The sequence below is a fragment of the Dysidea avara genome, chromosome 9 (genome assembly GCF_963678975.1).
Source record: "Dysidea avara chromosome 9, odDysAvar1.4, whole genome shotgun sequence".
Taxonomy (NCBI): domain Eukaryota; kingdom Metazoa; phylum Porifera; class Demospongiae; order Dictyoceratida; family Dysideidae; genus Dysidea; species Dysidea avara.
The window spans coordinates 17847298-17867195 of record NC_089280.1 but is presented as its reverse complement, the minus strand read 5'-3'; the positions used below and the strand labels follow the sequence as shown (position 1 = coordinate 17867195).

Genomic DNA, 19898 nt, shown 5'->3' with positions numbered 1-19898 from the left:
TAGCCCACAAAATAACATCACCTAAAAACCAGCCTCAATTTTCCCTGATGACGATGAGGTAGTATTGGTTAGGTAAACTAAGCCCAAACAAGCTTTCAGATCGACCCGAAACACTTTCAACAAGTTGCTACGGAATTTAAAAATATATAAATTTAACGGAATTCTCTAGTGACTGACTGACTGACTGACTGATACCTTCAGACAAGCATAACTCGATAACGGCTAAGGCTACAGGTGTTAAGTGCAATCTGTGAATTTGCGCAGTTTATAAATTGCACTGCACATTTTGTGAATTCATAAAATGTGCAACAATTTATAAATTGCGCAGTTGTCTCAAGTCATATTCAATAAATTGCAGTCAGAACTGTTACCTCAGAAGGCTAAAATTTCTAAATCTTCCTGTTAGAGGCATGCCTTCAATGACCCTATATAGACTTACATGCCAAGTGTGCTTTAATTTGGACACTGTTGCGTGACTTCCACCCTATCGTGCATCTGCATATTAAACCTAAAAGCCCTCTGAAAATTTCTAGACACAAGGAGACATGGTGGTCTTTGAATTTAGCATTTCAGCAGATGAAATTGTGAAGAAAACAATTTACCAATTATAAAATTGTAACAAAACTATACTCTGCAAATATGATAGCATGCTGTGTTGAAAAAACCTTACCTCTAATTTTATCTTCTGTAACTTGTGAAGTTTCCAGTAAATCTTCCCACATTTCCAATGCTTTTATCTGATCACGGCACACATTTTTCATTTTACTTGATGGACTTAGTTTAAATAACCAGAATACATTGCTTCTGAAAATAAATGCATACATGATACTTTGTTACAAATCTGTATAGAACTAATGTGCTTAAATCCCAACCAAAACAGCTAATAGCTGTAGAAAAAGGGCACGTCCAAGTAAAGCAGAGTTAGCTGCGACAAAAAGTAGTGATATACCATAGTGCGGCCATGTGTGAGGTATGCAAGTTGTGAATATTAATCAGATAGTACAATTATAACAGTATTAATGAGAACAAACTAATGTTGATAGTTTTTAAGTCCTGCAAGCATCTTCATAAATGCTACACAAATTTGATTCTTAATAAAGCAATGTGTATAGATTCTCAAATAGTTTGAGTTTGGCCACCTTTCCTTTGTTCATAGCATTGTCGTATACAGGAAAGGCGGCCAAACTCAAACTATTTATTGTTATCAGAGAATCTATACACTTTGCTTTATTGAGAATCAAATTTGAGTGGCATTTATGAAGATGCTTGCAGGACTTAAAAACTATCAACATCACATAGTTCTCATTAATACTGTTACTATTGTACTATCTGATTAATATTCACAACTTGCATACGTACCTCACACATGGCCGCACTACGGCATATCACTACTTTTTGTCGCAGCTAACTCTGCTTTACTTGGACGCGCCCTTTTTTTACAGCTATTAGCCGTTTTGGTTGGGATTTCAAACCTTTTTGTTAGAATAAACATAATCTCAATGTTGCATAGAAACAGTAGCAGATCTAGGTGGGTTTCAATGGTTTTATTATTATATTTTATTACTGCATGTACAAGACCTCAAAATAGAGTATAAGAGCACACTATAGTTATAAATTAAGTAAATATTTAAAATGTTTTACACTTGATGAATGAATTACAGATTCCGGAAGATTGTTCCATTGTCGAATTGCTGAAGGAAAAAAAGGAGTAGTGGTAGGAGTTGATTCTGGTGGGAGGTAGTAAAAATCTCAGTTGGTGCCCTCTTGTATTATGAATAGATGGTTGGGGGGAAAGGATATCATCTGTGTTTATTTCTACTAAATTGTTAACAATCTTGTACAAATATATCAATTTTGATTCATTTCTTCTCTCTGCTAAAGTCTTAAAATCAATTCTTTCCAACATTTCTGTAACACTAGCATAAGGTGAGTAATTATTAAATATAAACCTCACTGATCGTCTTTGGGCAGCTTCTACTAAGTCAACATTCCTTTGCCAGATGGCAGAGGCATATTCTAGTATAGGCCTAATCATGCTGCTATAACATCTTGCTTTAATACTAGCTGGACAGTGCTTAATATTACAGTGGAGGAAACCTTTCACTTTGTTTGCTTTACTAGTAACAGTCTTAACATGATCATTCCATGTGAGATGTTCATCAATTGTTATGCCTTTTGACAGAAACCCCTTTAAATTTAGATTACAGTGAAAGAATATTGCTGTAGACAATTTATCATAGTGCAACACTGCTTTAAATATAACCGTAATTTTAGTGGCATGCAACTGCAGTCAACTAACATCCATTTTAGCTTTAAACCTTAGTAACATGCACTTTACTTTTCATCTCACACTGCAGTAAAACGATCAAGATACTCTAATAGAGCTGTCACAAAGCAGCTCTAATAAAGAAGTCAAAGTTACAGCTTAGTTACGACTTTTTCCTAGCATTGCATTGTGTTGTTATGTTGCTAGCTACTTATGGACTTTACGATATAAAAACACAACACTTGTAGAAAAGTGACTGTTCTATTAGAGTGCGGATTGACTGCTCTATTAGAGTGCCTTGATCTACTCAACTAATTGAAGCGGAAGAGCCACGCCACTGCCCATACTACAGTACAAGCTCTTGTGAAGAATTGAAGGGCAGAGAAAATGGCGAATAAGTCCAGAGATAATAGAGGGGCGCATAATTATCTGTCTTAAGTAAACGCCTTTAAAAATTTATATTACTTAAAAATAAGCGCACCAGAATATCCTGTGATCTTTCAGTCGTGCTCAGAGGATCTTTGGCTGTTGCCAAGGTTGTCGTTTCGTGTTGCAGAGATTGAGACACAATTGGTGAGTTGCCGTGCATGTATTTGTGTTGATTGTAAACCACAGGCAAAACCTAAGCGAAGCTCGTTTAATTAGCACATACCAAGACAGCATCAGGTTACTGCTATATTTGGATGTTGTCCAGAGATGACACTATAGTATCCTAGTGTTATCTTGATAATCCTTCACTAGTACAGCGAAAACATGTCATTGTAGGGACAAAATTTCTTCCGACCTTATTAACCCATAGATAATATATACCTTGTATTATTTATGATTAACCCCCGTAAACCCAGAAAGAACTTTTGGGGAATGCGTGTTTACACAACATGGGCATGCATGGCAACACTAGGTAGGGTAAAATTTAATTCTTTTATACAACTACACATTGTTTAAAAGTCTGTTCACTGGGCTACTTGGAGAAGGTTAAATGAACACTGTAACCACAGTGACTTACTTGTTCTGAAGCAATGAACAACAGTGAGTTGTATTGCGTTCCAAAATTCTTGTCACATGTTTAATTTCGATTGTGGGTTTACTCACGTGACTCATATATGGTCTGATAGAAAATTTAATGCCAAATTAAACAAAGTTACTGTAAGGTGATAGACCATTGAGTTACGGACAATTTCATAAAGGATTTGCATGTTTCCTTACCTAAAAGTTAATTACATGGCTAGTTTTGGCCTTACCATTTAGCGTTAGGGTAAAACCCTAGGTATCAGTTTTAATCTTTGTTACATCACAAGTAGAATGACATAAATTGCATAGCCATAGGATGGACACTATGAAAGTTACAGCACTTTGTGCAAAGCACTCATATTAATTAAGTTTAAATCCAATTTTGTGGATTATGTAGGTTTAAGGGTTAAAGAGGTGGCTGCAGTATGCAGCTGCTTGTACACAGTTGGCACATGAGAGGATTTTTACAATGGCCAGTTTAGACAGGTGACCTCATTATACAGGTTTTTCACTGAGTTTAAAAGCAGGATATACGAAGCCAAAAGCATATAAGCACAGAAGATTTAACCATGCAATATTTACATAGTGCAACATTTCCTTACTTGGAATACCACAAATCCACAGGCCAATTGCTAAGAAGCATCTGCAATGCAGCTGTTCTTGTATTATTAACTGGCTATAGAGAGGGATCTAGTGATGAATTTTTAGTTGTGGCAGTGTGTGAGACTGGTAGCAAGAGGGCAAGTGTTGCTAACCAACCTGTTAGTAAATGCTAAAAATGTTGATCCACATAGCTATGTCATCACAGATGGAGAATTTCAAGTTGGCTGCAATGGCTGGCAGCCGAAAGTGTAACAATAAGAATTTTCACTTTCAGTGCTTTATAGGCTCCTGATGAAGCAAATGATGATGTCATTATCCATAGGATATCTAGAAAGATATTTTTCAGGATATCCGTTTAAGCTCTACTATATAGTAGCCAAGGCATAAGACAAAAAAGTAACACCATTTACTTCCAGCATTCCAGTGGTTTAGTGGTGACCACAAGTCAACATTGTCTGAGTAAACTGTGGTGGGTTTTCAGACTACAGAAGCCTTCAACACATGAAATGCCAAATATTTAAACCTCAAAGTCTTACACAGTGGAAACTGCCTTGGTGGCCACTTGTACAGAAGTCACCTCTCTAAGAGGCCAACAATTTTACTTCTTCGTGACTTTTCCTCTTCATGTTTACTGATAGGCACTATGCAGTTTTGTGTTGACTGGTCCATGCATAATGTGGTAATTTGAAATACTAAAAAGGTACATAGTGTTTCTTGTATGCACATGTTGTAATGTGTACACACATCTTACACATATTGTCCCCTATAAATACTCAGTTCCATTTTGCCACTGGGTTGTAAGTGGGTTGAGTCCAGACATTTGGATCACATTTTGTCCTGGCCAAGTGGATCTCATTCACTCACAGAATGTACAGGATCAGATCACATGTTACAGTGGAACCTGTCCATTGCCACCTTTGCTCAATATATGTAGGTGGCAGTGTATAAATTCTCACCAAAGGGATTTGGAATTGGCCTTTCTAGAAGGTTGTCTTGCTATGCTGGTGGCCATTAAGACAGGTTTCACTGACAAGCATGATTGTACTGATGGAGTGTACATACTAGAAATGTAACAGTATGTTCTTCTTTGTGTCGTTTGATATAATTTATTGCTGTATTGTGATGCAATGCCTGAATGGAGGCTATGTATTGATACTGTTACAACTGTAGTACATACAGTACTTATGTGAACCACACCCAGTTATCAAGAATGTGTGTTAATTGTCTAGACATACTGGAGCCACACCCACTCATCTGGATTCTGCAAATGGAGTCACACATTGTTGTCAGTAGGCTATTGATTATTGCTTATCTGTGTTTGGAGAAGCACCATGAATATGCCGTCATATGAGACCTGCTACAGTGCAGAGTCTACTGGGCCAAACTGGAGAAATGGAGACATATTTGCAGTGTTTTGATAGCAATCACATCACAGACAGTCAATTCCTACATTATTGTGTACCTTAAATCCATTGGGTATTCATGTATCCTGTGTATGTTGTAACTGCATGTGTATACGTACATGCTTGTATCCATATCATTTCTGTGTGGTGCCTTTACAGGCTACAAATGATCTGCATTGTGCCGGATGGCTCTAAATACTTGGTGCTGATGGCATAGTTTTTTTTGCTTTATGGCTACATGCACTGATAGTCTGATTAACTACACTAACAATAACCCAGTTGTGCTCTTAAAATTCTTCAAGCCACGCCCTTAGAGAACAAATTACGTGGGAACAACTAAATTCAAATTTCAAAACTAGCCATTCTTGAACGATGGCATAGTTATTTTGCACACTTCTTTTATGGCTACATGCACTGATTATATTAACTACACTTACTATTCACAGCCCAACAATCGGTGACCACAGTTGTGCTGTGCGTCATTCTTTAGATTCTTCAGCCACGCCCTTAGGGAGCAAATTACGTGGGGGCGACTAAATTCAAATGTCAAACTAGCCATTCTCGAAAACATATGTAACAATCTCAACGAAACTTGTAACAGTTTAGACACATTGTCCTACATGCCAAGCGAGTATTATTTGACAACGTTCGTTCCTGTAAAATCCTCACGTGTAGTGGTTGCGTCATTTGTCTACGGCACGCATTTCTACTTTACTGGCCGTGCAAATCACTACCATGAGTCTTGATCTTAAACACCCATGTCATAAAAACATCAAAATAATGAGTGACATAGTCACCAAGGTATACTTGTAGTTATGATTGTTTAGAACAGCCAAACTAACAAGTCAAAATAAACAGAGGTTTTAGTAACTACAACAGCACTACAGTGATGGTGGCTGAGAAATGGCTGCCGTTATAGCTAGGTAAATTGTAATAATGACAAGCTGATCATGTCATTTAGTTTTGATTCAAGGTGTTGTTGGTGAGTACTAAATTTTCATATACCCCACCTTACGCACAAAATCATAGGTAACCGTTGAGTATATGTGACTTAATTTGGAAAAACCATCGATCTTCACATAACAATAGATCGTGAGATATGCTATTCTAAACATTTCAATCCAGTATAGCTTGGGAAGGTCAAATGAAATTTTTCCCGTGAATGCAGCCAACCATAATGTTTATTTCACTTCAGTCCACAACAAGCTAGCTATTGATATAACCATGATCTTGAGTACCTTTTTTCATGGCAGTATTTGTAACACAAGCACGTCACCATAGGTGGTGGTGTGGGTTGTGGGAGGGGAAAATTGATATATGAACAGAAAATGGCCGTGTGTGTCATATGGTGTCTCCAGCTTTAATATTGGGCTCTCAAGACCACCTGTGCCACTAAAAATTAAAGAAATGTATGTAGAAAATATCTGGGCAACTGTCCAAGACTGTTCATGTCTCTAGTATCATGTTTCAGCTGGCCAGTGGCAAATTCCCAGTGGCTGGCACACGTCTCTAGAAATCCACTCGTAAAAAACAGCCTGAGGAAATCAGAGGCATGGCTGTGGTGCAAATATGTAGGGTATTGGTGTGGCTATCCATTCATGGTGAAAAGTGAACTTCACTGGTGTGTGCATAAATCAATGATTATCAAAACTTTGGTCACATATATTCACAAGTATAGGAAAATATTAGGAATTTCAAGTTCAATTATGAACCATAATAAATAAAAAAATAGTGAAACAGGGGAGGTCACCTACATCTGAAGATATATACTAGTGGACATTAAATCCCTACTTCAGTATAAGTCCACAATTAAATGTCCACTAATATATATCTAAACCAAAACAGCCAAGCTGTAAAAAAAGAGTGCGGCCCTCAGAAAGGCTATGGTGAAAAAAGATGTGAATCCAAGGTGGCGGCCAAGAAATGGCTGTGATGGTAGGTTAATGGCAAAAATTTTAATAACGACAATTCAGGTGAGTTTTGGTGCCGCTTGGTCTTGGCACAAAATTCACCTGAATTGTCATTATTAAATTTTTTACCATTAACCTACCATCACAGCCATTTCTTGGCTGCCACCTTGGATTTCACATCTTTTTTCACCATAGCCTTTCTGAGGGCCGCACTCTTTTTTTACAGCTTGGCTGTTTTGGATTAGATCTCACTTCTTTTTGTATTTGTATACCCCAAAGCCGGCCTATAGCTGGCTTTAGGGCTTTTTAACCTATCATTTTTTTTCTTTACCACAGGAAGAAGAATAGATGAAGCAGGGTGATTTCTTTGTAGCTGAACTCTCTACAAGGCAGTGCCGGATCTAGAAATGTTCAGAGGGGGTTTCAGATTACACTCAACTTCAGCCTAGCTGAAAGTTGAAGACCAAAAAAAAAAAAAGGTCACAACCTGCTATTGAACGCCATAATTGTGATTTCAAAGGCAAAAGTATGGAGTTTCTCCAGTAGATAGTCCTTCTATAACACACAATGTATGACTCGTGGCGATTTTACCACCCACACGACGACTCGTCAATAAAGTTGGGGCGCGCGCTATTTTCAGAGGGGGTTTCAGCTGAGACCATTGCCCTGTATCCGCCACTGCAAGGTGATCCTTCTAGCTGATCTCTCTATCGGATGACTTGTTTGTAGCTGAACTCTCTACAGGGTGATTTGTTTGTAGCTGAACTCTCTACAAGGTAATTTCTTCTAGCTGATCTTTCTACAGGGTGATTTGTTTGTAGCTGAATTCTCTACAGGGCGATTTGTTTGCAGCTGAACTCTCTACATGGTAGTTTCTTTGTAGATGAACTCTCTACAATGTAACTTCTTCTAGCTGAACTCTCTACAGGGTGACTTGCTTCTAGCTGAACTCTCTACAGGTGATTTGTGTGCAGCTGAACTCTCTTACATGGTGGTGTCTTTGTAGCTGAAATCTCTACAAGGTGATTTCTTCTAGCTGATCTCTCTACAGGATGACTTGTTTCTAACTGAACTCTCTACAGGGTGATCTGTTCATAGCGGAACTTTCTACTGGGTAATATGTTTGCAGCTGAACTCTCTACATGATGGTTTCTTTGTAACTGAACTCTCTACAAGGTAACTTCTTCTAGCTGATCTCTCTACAGGGCAATTTGTTTGTAGCTGAATTCTCTACAGGGTGATTTGTTTGCAGCTGAACTCTCTACATGATGGTTTCTTTGTAGCTGAACTCTCTATTAGGTACCTTCTTCTAGCTGATCTGACTACAGGGTGACTTGTTTGTAGCTGAATTCCCTACAGAATAACTCGCAATGTAATATAATTGAATAAATTATAAACGCAGCTGAATGCTCTATTAGGGTGACTGTTCTATTAGAGTATCTCGATCTCGCATTTGCTACACATAGTTGCCTTTCAAATCATAACTCAGTGGTTTGTAATCCGATTCTCCTGTACTACTGCAAGGACTTTCTATGATTATTCCAGCTACATACTGATTTTCAACTCGTTGCTCTAAGCGGTTTGCCTGGTAGACACGAAAACTAATAGTTTTTTATTTGTAAAAATCGATCGCGTAATTTTGATACAGGTTGGGTTTTGTGTCATATCTCCATGGTGTTTATCGTGATTCCTTTCAAACCACAAAAAGGCACTCCTACAATGGTTGCTTCATCTACATATTTTCAACTGATTCTTCCAAGGGGTTTACCCTGTAGGTGTGACAGACCTTCGACCTTATTTTATGCAAATAATTGGTCATAGCTCCATGAATGTTCATCGGATTCCTACCAAAGTTGGTACGGAGATCTGCCTTAATGAGCCCTTTAAGTGTGCCAAATTCAGCCCAATTGGAGCACGCATTCGTGTTTTATGGCAGATTTTGCGAAGTGTGTGAAATGAAGAAGATGAAGGAGAAGAAAAAAACAAAGAAATTAAAACGAAATTTTGTTCACTTGTATCTCGGAAATGGCTGGAGCTATTTTCTTCAAATTTGGTATGTAGAATCCCCTAACTGGCCGGCACTTCTCTAGCAAATTTGGTTCCAATCGGATTAGGGATCACAGAGCTACATAGGTGTGAAAATTGCATTTTCTTCCTGTTATTATACTCACGGTGTGGCACGCCGGCTTCTTGGGCTGCACGACACACTACCGTGTGTCTTGATCTTCAGGTGTAGGCAACCTCCCTTGTTTTCACTACTCTTTTATTTCTATGATGTGTAACGGGCTGAACATAGCTGAAAATGAACCATAATCGCCATCTTGTTATTTCATCTATAGTTGGGCAGTGCGTTCAGACAAAAACAATAATCCTGGTGCCATTCCTTCCGTTCTAATGTAGTTCCAAATAAAGAACACTAGAAGGGCCTCTCCTAGTCACAACGAATGATTCCCGTCAAACGTAGGGAAGCCATCACACAGTGCTAGCATGAATCGACATCTTGTGCTGTCAGCAAAGATAAATGAGGACACAGGTAAGTCCATGTAGCATGCATTGCATGTACTGCACTATGCTAAAAGGCACCTGTCAGGCTGAAGTGATGTCAAACAGTGAAAAAATAAAGCCTGCAATCTTAGCAGTTCCTTGTCTGAAGGCGTCAGTCAGTCAGTAGAAAATTCCACTAAATAAAATTAATTTTTTAAATTTAATAGCAACTTTTTGGAAACATTTCAAGTTGTACTGAAGGCACTTTTGGGCTCAGTTATACCTAATCAATACTGTCAAGGTACCATGAAGGTATTGTGATGATGGTTTTAGGGTGGTATTTTTGGCCAGAAAAGCCCAAACCTTCATGATCTCTAATAATTATACAGTACTTGAAAAGTGTGCTAGTATAGGTGGTGTTCTCTTCCACAACATTGCTGGTAGCTACTACAGGCTTAGGGTGTCCTGGTTTCTGTTTCTCTGCACTGATCCTGTGTCTTAGGTGCAATGAATTCGTCACAAATTTCCTTAGGTTGAAACCACTTTCTGCCAATAACTTAGTGGAAACAGTGTATAGCTGGTAAGCTTCATCTTCAGTGTCCGCTCCACATGTCACATCGTCAACATAAATTGATCGCAAAAGTGTCTCTACTAGGTCAGGATGCCTGTCTCAATACTTGCCCAGATGATGACTTATGGTGGCGTTAAGGAGAAAAGGACTGGAAGATACTCCAAATACTACTCTTGTAAACCGCATCTCCTGAATGTCTGGTGATGACTTCTCAACACTATACACCCACAAAAATCTCAGGGCATCACGGTCTTCTTCACGAACTGACACCATTAGGAATGTCTTTTCCACGTCGGCTGCAAACACTACTTGGTATATACGGAATCTTAAGAGAATGTCAAGGATGCTTTGGTCGAACTTTGGTCCAGAGAACAGGCAATCATTCAGAGACAGACCTTTGTCTCATGCAGATGTGTCATATATCTTAATTTGGTTGTCTGTTTGTCTTTGCGTATGACTGCGTGATGAGGAAGGTAATGGATTCTATCAGCAGTCTGACAAAGCGAGACTTTCTCAACTATTCCCTGTCGCAATTGTTCCAGCATGATGGCATGGTACTCTCTTCTTACAGCAGGATGCTGATGAAGTCTCTTAAGCAGTCCTTGGAGTCTCTTTGCTGCAAGGTGTAGGTTGCTAGGCAACTGTGTGCAGTTGGGGTGCCATTGCAGGCTCACTTCATATCTGCCACCTATGAACTTGACAGACTTCTTAAACTCTTCATAAACAGAAGGTTTATCTGGGTTGATATCAAGTGATTCCAATTCCCAGAAATTCCTAAGTAAGTTGTCCAGGCATGGTGTATCAGAGGATTGGATGAGCATTGCATGACTGGGGTACGAATTATTCAGCTCAGTACCATTACAAACTGGATCTGACAGCATCCAGCCTAAACGAGTATGAATGGCAGTTGGCCCACTATGTCCCTGTATGATCTGTCTAGTGCCAGTAGTGATCAGAGCCAATTAGGGCATCAATCTGTAGCTCATCACCAATTCAGGAAGAGTCTGCCAGTTCAAGATCAGCAAGATGGCTGTAACGTCGCTTGGTGTACGCAACTGGTTGACAGGACAGTGGCTCACATATAAGTGGCACGGTTGAAAACAAAACATTGAAGTGACTTCCCTCCTTGGGCATTATCACAGCTGTGACAAGTTCTACCATGTGTGTCCTCGTGGTCTCTGACCCAAATGTTCTTATGCTGACCACCTCAGTACGTCCCGTTACCAACCCATGTCTTCTTGACCCTCTCAGTCACATATGATCTTTGGCTCCCCCCGTCAAACATTAGTCTAATGGTCATCCCACGGGCTGGATTATTTGGCTTGTGGATACATGCCTGGGCTGTCTGCAGTAGCACTGGAGTGTCAGCATTAACACAATATAACCCTGTAGTCAGGGGCGGATCCAGGGGGGGACTTTGGGGGCTGAAGCCCCCCTCCATATTTAGGCTTTACTTGATCAATATGCTGAGTATTATAATGAAATTTTGTCTTAGCATAATTATATGATCACTAATAATACAAATACTCATAAAACCACCTTATAAACATCTTTCCAAGGTATTATCAGTGGATGTATGCTAAAGTTTATGCAACAAGGACCCGGATCAGCATTGGAGGTGTACAAGATCGAGATACTCTAATAGAGCAGTCAGCTAACTACTCTAATAGAACATTCACTGGAAGCATATAGTTGGTTCTGTTATGGAATTTTTCCAAATCTGCCTGCACCTATACATACAATGAAGTGCATTGGTCTGTTTAATGGGCTTCATTCATCTACTTGTGTAGTTAATATGTATGGCAATACTTAATTCAGGTACACAATTTCCATTGAAAATGCTCTCAGATTCAATCTTGTATTGTTCAAATTTCCAAATTTTCCACTTTCAACATTCTTATTCTAACATGCACCTATTCAGTGTTGTGCAATTGTGAGAGGGGTGCATCATGTACTTGGTTGTCTGTGCCTACCCAAACTTTTCTATTAACAACATGCTTCAGAGATCCATACCTATAATCTAAAGGCAGTATATAAAATATCTGCAGGCAGAAAATATTATGAATTTTATGTGGAAATGTCTCCAAATTGCAGTATTTTAGCATCTATATTTCAAAATTTTCCTGGGGGGGCATGCCCCCAGACCCCCCTAGTTCCAGCACGCTTCGCATGCTGAGAATTGTGCTTTGCACACATCTACCCAAGAGATTAGTACCTTGAGTTAGCCCCCTCCTTTTATAAATCCTAGATCCGCCCCTGGTAGTGGTGGTTGGAGGGGTATGCAAGTCTGACATCAGTGGAGGTTGATTGGTGGTAATGTTACTGGGTTGTGTAGTGGGGTTTATAGGTGGTACCTAGTTACCTGCAGACTGGCTGCTGCTGTCACAGCCTTTGCAAAGACTGGTGTGATGTCGACCATTATAGAGGGAACATGAAATGGGTGATCGGCAGTCTCGACTCATGTGGTGCCATTTGAGGCAGCAGACAAAACACCTCCCAGATTTCTTCAAAATAGCTTTCCTCTGTGTGAATCTGTGACAGTTTTGCATGACATTGACGAGTGGTTCTGTCAGCAATAACAACATCTTGGCTTACCATTACCAGCCATCATTGCTGTGATGGTGGATACCCCTGAACCTGATCCGTGTGTATGTGAACCTGTCTGCATAAACGCTCTCTCCTGTGTACTAATTTCCCTTCCAACAATATTCATTATCTGGTCAATACACCATTCAGCCTCACCCATTTCTCTACTGACAATCAATCTGAACTCTTGTGGCAGTCTACTCATAAATAGCGATGACAACAAATTACCATATGAGTCAAGTGGTACATCAGGTGACTTCAAACTGTGGACCTGGAACTCAATTTTGTCATATAGATGCCTAAGAGCCTTGATATTGGTTGGTGATATTAAAGGCTAGAGTTCTAGTAGTGTGTCCATGTGTTGAGCTACTGTTACCAAACTGCTTTGTCAGAGTGTCAATGGCCTCAGTGTAATTTGGCGCAGTTAACTTTACCCTAGCTATAGCAGCAAACGCAGGACCCTCTAATAATGACTATAAGTAATGGAACTTGTCAACAGCAGTCAAGGTTGGGTTCAGGTGAATTGATGATTTAAAGGAGCTCCAGAAGGTCTCCCACTTGGTGAGATCTCCATTAAATTTCTTAGGCTCGAGTTTTGGCAGTTTGACTTTGGAGCTACTTGTCTCAGCGACTGCATGGTGGGTCAATGGTGTTGTGGTAGAACTAGTTACAACAGTTGTACTAGTGTCAGGAACTGTTGTGACTGTGTCATGGGTGGGTGGGGACACATTGATGGTGGTGACAACTGCATCGGTGGTAGTGGTGACAACCGCATCACTGGTAGTAACTGGTATTGTATCAGTTAATGCAGGTACTGAAGTAGTTGTAACGGTTGGTGAGACACTATGTGTAGATGGCGGGAGATTTGTATTGGACTTTTTTACATTAATTCGGTGTTCAACACAAAACACAACTTGTTGTATCCACTCTTTGAATTGATCTGCTTGTTCTATTTCATCTGCTATACTGTCATCTTCAACTACTGCAAGTATCTCTTCATCTAAAGTGTGTAGCTTATCTAGCTTCTCACTTAATGAAAACTTACATTGCATCAGTCGATCAAGTGATGGTCCATCATCAATCTCATATTCTCCTTCCAGTTGATGCATCAACCTTGTAGCTGACGATCTGTGGCCTGCTCACACTTTCTTGAGTCTGGCGAGGGCTTCTGGCATTGTCTGTGATTAGTCGCTACAGTTGAGTCCGTCAACTGATAATCTACTGTTCTAATTAATGCCCACTGCTGGAACTATCTAGGTGCCGTATCGGGTTATCTAAAAGGAAACAGAAGCGAAATACGCAGTCAATAAATGTAATTCACTAGCCTGAGGTGGTACCATATAACTCAGTACCAAGGTGCTTGCATTTGTGGTTAAGAAATGTCTGGCTAGCTCTGTGGACTTCCCTTCTGAATCATCGTCGGTACATCGGCTGTCACTAGTTCATTATTCCGACTCAAAGGACCATGTAGTTGATTTAACAATAAGCCATTAAATCTATCTCCGATGACTCGACTACTGAGCACAAGGCAACATCACATGCGATCACTCGACTGATTAATAATACACAGCAATTACACCCCAATCTGCAACTGCTGGTAACTAATTAGTCAACTGCCCCAAACTCAAGGACGAAAAATTTAAAACCCACAATCGAAAAATTGTCATAAGTCTTTCAGCAGACAAGGCTTCAAGTCACAGTTCAAAGACAAAATTTGGCCGAATTACTGATTCATATCACATAGTCATATGAATTAAGGATAGAAACTTACTCTTTCCAGGAAGGGTCAGAAGGTTTTTCTTCTGCGTTGTTCGTCTTTGATCCAAGTTCACCTTTTACAGGGTAAGCCATATCGTGAGGTACATATAATGATGTGATCGGTACAAGTTACTACCAAGTAGTTAGATGTTTACAGAGATTCTAATAGTTCTTGCGCGTCAACAAGGTTAAAGCGGAAGTTCAAAAACGAAGATTTGATTGGTCGAAATCTTGTGCACGTGATTTCGCTTGTTTTCGCGCAACAAGTAGCTACCAGACTCCCTTGGCCAGGTGAAAAGAAATGTCAGTCATTAAGAATTGGAAATTAATTTTAATGTTGTTGGAGTGTTTTCCCCTTTAACAGAATTTACACAAATGACTTTACTTGTTATAATTATGTTGGGAGATTTCAATGTTCGTCTTTGTTCCAGAAGCATGGATGATCAGTAGTGATATGAGAGAGGACCTTTTGGTTATGGTGATTTAAATGAGGCAGGTGAAGAATTTTTGTCTTTTCTGGCTACAAATGAGGCTACAGTGTGTAATACCTGGTTATAAAAGAAGGACATGTATAAGTAAACTTGGTAACATCCTAAATCACAGCAGTGGCATTGTATTGATTATGTGATCACAAATAGGGACTATTGGAGAAGATGTTTAGATGTGTCTGTGATTTGTGGAGCTGGTCATAGTAGTGATCACATGCTATTGAGGGCAAAGTTTGTGTAGTTGGTAGTAAGAGATATTTTAGAAGAACTCAATCAAAGGTTATTTGTGAAGAAGTGGGATGTTCCAAGTCTTCAAGATGAAAGTGTAGATGATCAAGGAGAGTTGACAGCTAAGGATAGGTACAGTGATGACAGAAGATGAAATGGAATGATGGTACCATTGAAATGGAATGATGGTACCATTGAAATGGAATGATGGTACCATTCAAAAAGGTGGAGCACTTTGAAAGGTACATTATGTAAAACGGCTAGAGCAGATTTAAGATATTCTAACAGGAGACAGCCTGATTGGTTTCGGGATAATACTACAAAGGTCAACCTTTGATTGAAGAGAAAAACAAATTGTATAGTTTGTGGCTGAATACAGGTGAGAAGAGATATAAGAATAAGTTTGTTGTTGTTCACAGTGATGCACGGAGAGCCATAAGGCTAGCCAAGGAGGCATGGTTTTCATGTAAGGCTGAAGAAGTACAGAGAGAGGAAGACACAATGGTAAAGTATTATGGTAGGGATATTCAGAGGGTAGAAGAGGTATGATTCCAGTGAGATCAAGCATGGTGAAGGATGAAGAAGGAAATGTGTGTTCTTCCAATGAAAAACAGCAAGGGAGATGGAGGAGGCACTTCACCAAGATTTTAAATATTCAAAGTGAGTTTTCTGTAGGTAAAGTGAAACAGAGACCTATCAGAACTGAAATGGAGGAATTACCATCAGTAGAAGAGCTCTATAGTGCAGTAGGTAGAATTGGTAATGGAAAGGCTGCCAGTGAATCAGATATACTACCAGAGATGTTAAAGGCTGCTTGTAGTCAGGGTAAATTTTTAAACAGATTGCTTGAGCTAGTGCATGATGTGTGGAGAGAGGGTCATGTTCCTAATGACTGGTGGGATGCTATATTGATTCCAATTTTTAAGAAGGATGACCTTATTAACTGTGACAACTGGAGAGGTATTTGTTTGTTGGGAAAGTTGTGGCTAGAGTTATATATACCAGAATCACAGTGTGACTTTAGACAGAGTAGAAGTTGCACAAATATGATTTTTATTGTTAGAAAATTAATAGAGAAGCATAGGCGGTGGAAAGGGGGGGGGCTAGGGGGCTGAAGCCTCCCCTCAGAATGATATCACGTTGAAATTATCCTTCTTGGAGTGGGGCTGAAAACCGCGATAAAGGTCAAGATATTCTAATAGAGCAGTCACTCTAATAAAGCAGTCACAGTATTAGAGCAGTGTGTAGCGAGCTATGTAAGGATTTTTATGTAGTTTATCAGCTATAAATGCATAGCTGGTGAGGTGGGCAGCTATTGTCAAAATGGTTGTGACCTTTTTTTTTTTTTTTTTGCTCACCTTACCAAACCAGAGACAATGTAGTACCTCACTTGCATAAGTCTGGGTCAGCCTAGCTCCCCTCATATCAACTACTTCCTCCGCCCCTGTAGCGAAGTCATGGGAACATAGATCAAAAGCCTTCTTTACCTTCATTGATCTGAAGAAGGCATATGATTTAGTTTCAAGGAAACATTGTGGTTAGCTTTAAACAAGTTAGATGTGTCCCACCCCCAGCCATTGGTTAACTTAATTAGGTCATTTCATGAAGATACAAAGGTCAAAATTAGCTTAGGTGGAGTGACTTTAGATGAGATCAGTTTGCAGAATGGGTTGAGACAAAATTATTGTATGGCTCCAGTTCTGTTTAATTTGTACACTTGCTTAATAGTAGAAAGATGGCTTGCTAGAATAGGGGAGTAGATGGTACTGGCTTTGCAGTTTATAATTATGACCAGCGGCTGTTCAGAAGATATATAGGAATGCTATGATAAGGTTGTTGACTGAGTGTTTGTTTGCTGATGATGGTGCTCTCCTGGCATCAACAAGGTCTGGTGCTGAGGCTGCTGTATGTGCATACCAGTGAGTTAGCAAGAACTTTAGTTTGACAGTCAGCATATCAAAGACGAAACACCTGGTGACAGGCAGATCTGTTGAGGAAGGTGATCAAGAGTCAATCAGTTTAGAAGGTGGAAGCATCGAAGTAGTGGATGAGTTTCAATATATATCTTGGATCACTGATAGCATCAACAGTTAGAATGCATGTGGATGTTGCCAGAAGGCTAGCTCAGGCTTCAAAAGCTTTTGGTACTTTAATGAAGATGGACAGAAATCTACATTTGACCATTAAGAATAAAGTTATAATGCCTGTGTTCTGCTTGTGTTGCTATATGGTGCAGAGTGCTGGATCCCTTTGATTAGTTGCTACAGAAAATTATATTCCTTCCATCATAGATGTATTAGGGTGATTCTGGGCATCTCCAACAGACAGCAGTGGTCTGAACACATCACAATGACAGAAGTGAGGAGACGGTGGGGAGATTTTGTAGAATGAAGCGACTAGAGTAGCTTGGTCGTCTGACAAGAATGACAGACAACAAGATGGCAAAGAGTGTTTTGTTTAGTTGGTTGTCTGAGCTCTGACCTAGGTGTGGTCCAAGGAAAAGACAGAGGGATGTTATCCATAAGGACTTTGCCTACATTGGTATAGATGAGAACAAGTGATATGAGGAGGCTACAAGATCCAGGGTAGGTTGGAGAGAATTGTGTCACAATGGTATAGCAAATCTTCAAGATGATATTCAGGCAGCTCAAGGTCAACCACCAGCAAATAATGTAGTGTGTGAAATGTGCAGTAGAAAATTTAGAGGAGAGAGTAACAAGAAAAGGCACAAGTGTTTAGTTGAGGGACAGAAGCCTGTGAATGAGCAGAAAGGTACTGTGCAGTGTCAGGTGTGTCTGAGGTGGTTTAAGAGCAAGGGAGGATTGGCAGTTCATAGGTGCAACTTACTGGCTGGAACTTGATGTGGTTGTTTTTGCTGTCCCTTTTGGGACAAACATGGCCATTTTTGGTAGCTTTTCAACAGGACAGGTGTGTGTGTATGTGTGTGCCCAGAACTGCAGCTGATATTAACTGGGGAAGCAAATGCCCAGCAGTCCATGTCTCACACAGCAAATGAAGGTCCAGGTGGGACTTCGGGTGCACTTGTAGGACATGGTACAGCCTCCTGCAGATTACTAGTCCTGTCCCAGGAGTGCTGACTCCCAGTACCTGAGTAGTGCACAGGTGTCCTAGTGCTGGTTCACTGGGTAGGTGTGACTGTGCTAACATGGCGGCCGAAGGCTTTGCTTTGTTTTTTGCTTTGTGCGTGTGTGTGTAGAAACTTTACTCACATCACTAGTCACTTACATGGGACCAAGTTTGATACCCAGTTATACTCAGTTGCTATTGCTGTTGTTTCCTTGAGCAAGAATTTTACTCACATTGCTCCAGTCTACCCAGCTATTCAAATGGAGACCTGATGTTGTCAACTGGGAAAGCAGCCCACCCAACTGTAAAATCAGTTGGTACTTAATATTAACCTGGAAGCAAATACCGACTGTCTATGTTTCAACAGTGGGTAAAGGTTCAGTTGGGACTTTCAGTGCTAACAACTTCACCTGTGGGATAGGGTACAGCCTCCTGCTGGTTATACTAGTCCTGCCCTAGGAGTATTTATCTGCACTGACTAGTAGTACCTGAGTAGAGCAAGCATATATCTTGCAGTATATCAGTATAAATCTTGCACATTATTAGGCTATAAATTGAGACCCTTCAGAATTTCACTACATGTACCTCTTCTTATTGATAACTGATGAGAACAATCATAGTAGACACGGTAGTTTCTGCATACAATTGATGAGATAATTTATAATAATCATTTTGCATAACAAAAAGTTTTTGGCCAACATGCTAGCACGGTCACACCTACCCAGTGAACCAGCACTGGTACACCTGGGTGAATGTGTCTGTGTGTTTGTAGTTTGTGATGACAGTAAGTACAATCATGTCACAGAGCTATTAATATTTTCTAATTGCACAAAATTATGTGTTGTTAAACTCTCAGCAATACATCACCCCAAGTTTAGCTACACCCTGATGATATATATTTCATCCTGACTTCCAATATGGTTAACCACATTAACTTTTTCAGATATGCTAGAATCAGTCTTCATATATATATATGGCATTGCAGCTTTCATTGTCTTGCAGTGCTAATTAGGAGGCATAGCTACTTTAGAAAAAAGATCTGGGGTCATGCCTCAGCATGCTTTGCATTTCATACAACATGCTGATACAGTGTGCTGACTTTTATCAGTGTACCTATCTTAATTACATAGCAGATCAGCCTGTATATAGTTGTGAAAAATTATGTGTATTGATTCTTTATTGTTTTCATAATTGAAATATTAATTACCACCAAAAATGTTATGTTATACTATGATATTTATGACAAAAGGTAAGTTGGATGAGCAAAAAGATAGCAGTATATTCATAATTTACACTGCATGCACTGTGATCTGTACATGTATCTCTTAAAATAACACATCCTGAGCCTAGGTGAGAAATAAAGCCTGTAGCATTAGTCTAGAGGTAGTTAGACATTAAACTTAAAATACAGCAAATTTTTGGGTTGACACAGAGACTAATAAAGGTGGGGGCATATTAAAGGGAGTTTCCTGTGGTTCCAGAAACCCCCTCCAAAATTTCAGG

The 19898-nt window shown here is 39.7% G+C and overlaps 1 protein-coding gene and 1 pseudogene across 2 annotated transcripts in view; one reads left to right on the top strand and one right to left on the bottom strand.

Annotated features, from left to right (window-relative positions):
- Positions 1–14833, bottom strand: part of LOC136266156 (uncharacterized) — a 41464-nt gene extending 26631 nt beyond the window's left edge. Inside the window, exons 1-2 of one of the 2 annotated variants that reach the window (XM_066061144.1) lie at positions 14606–14833; positions 671–804 (exon numbers count right to left, since the gene is read on the bottom strand). In XM_066061144.1, coding sequence (XP_065917216.1) covers positions 671–804; positions 14606–14685 — 214 coding nt within the window. In that variant the 5' untranslated portion in view covers positions 14686–14833. The remainder of the gene's footprint in view (positions 1–670; positions 805–14605) is intronic. The other variant, XM_066061143.1, reaches the window with a different exon arrangement.
- Positions 14834–16238: 1405 nt separating this feature from the next.
- Positions 16239–17562, top strand: LOC136267535 (uncharacterized; annotated as a pseudogene).
- Positions 17563–19898: the final 2336 nt, after the last annotated feature.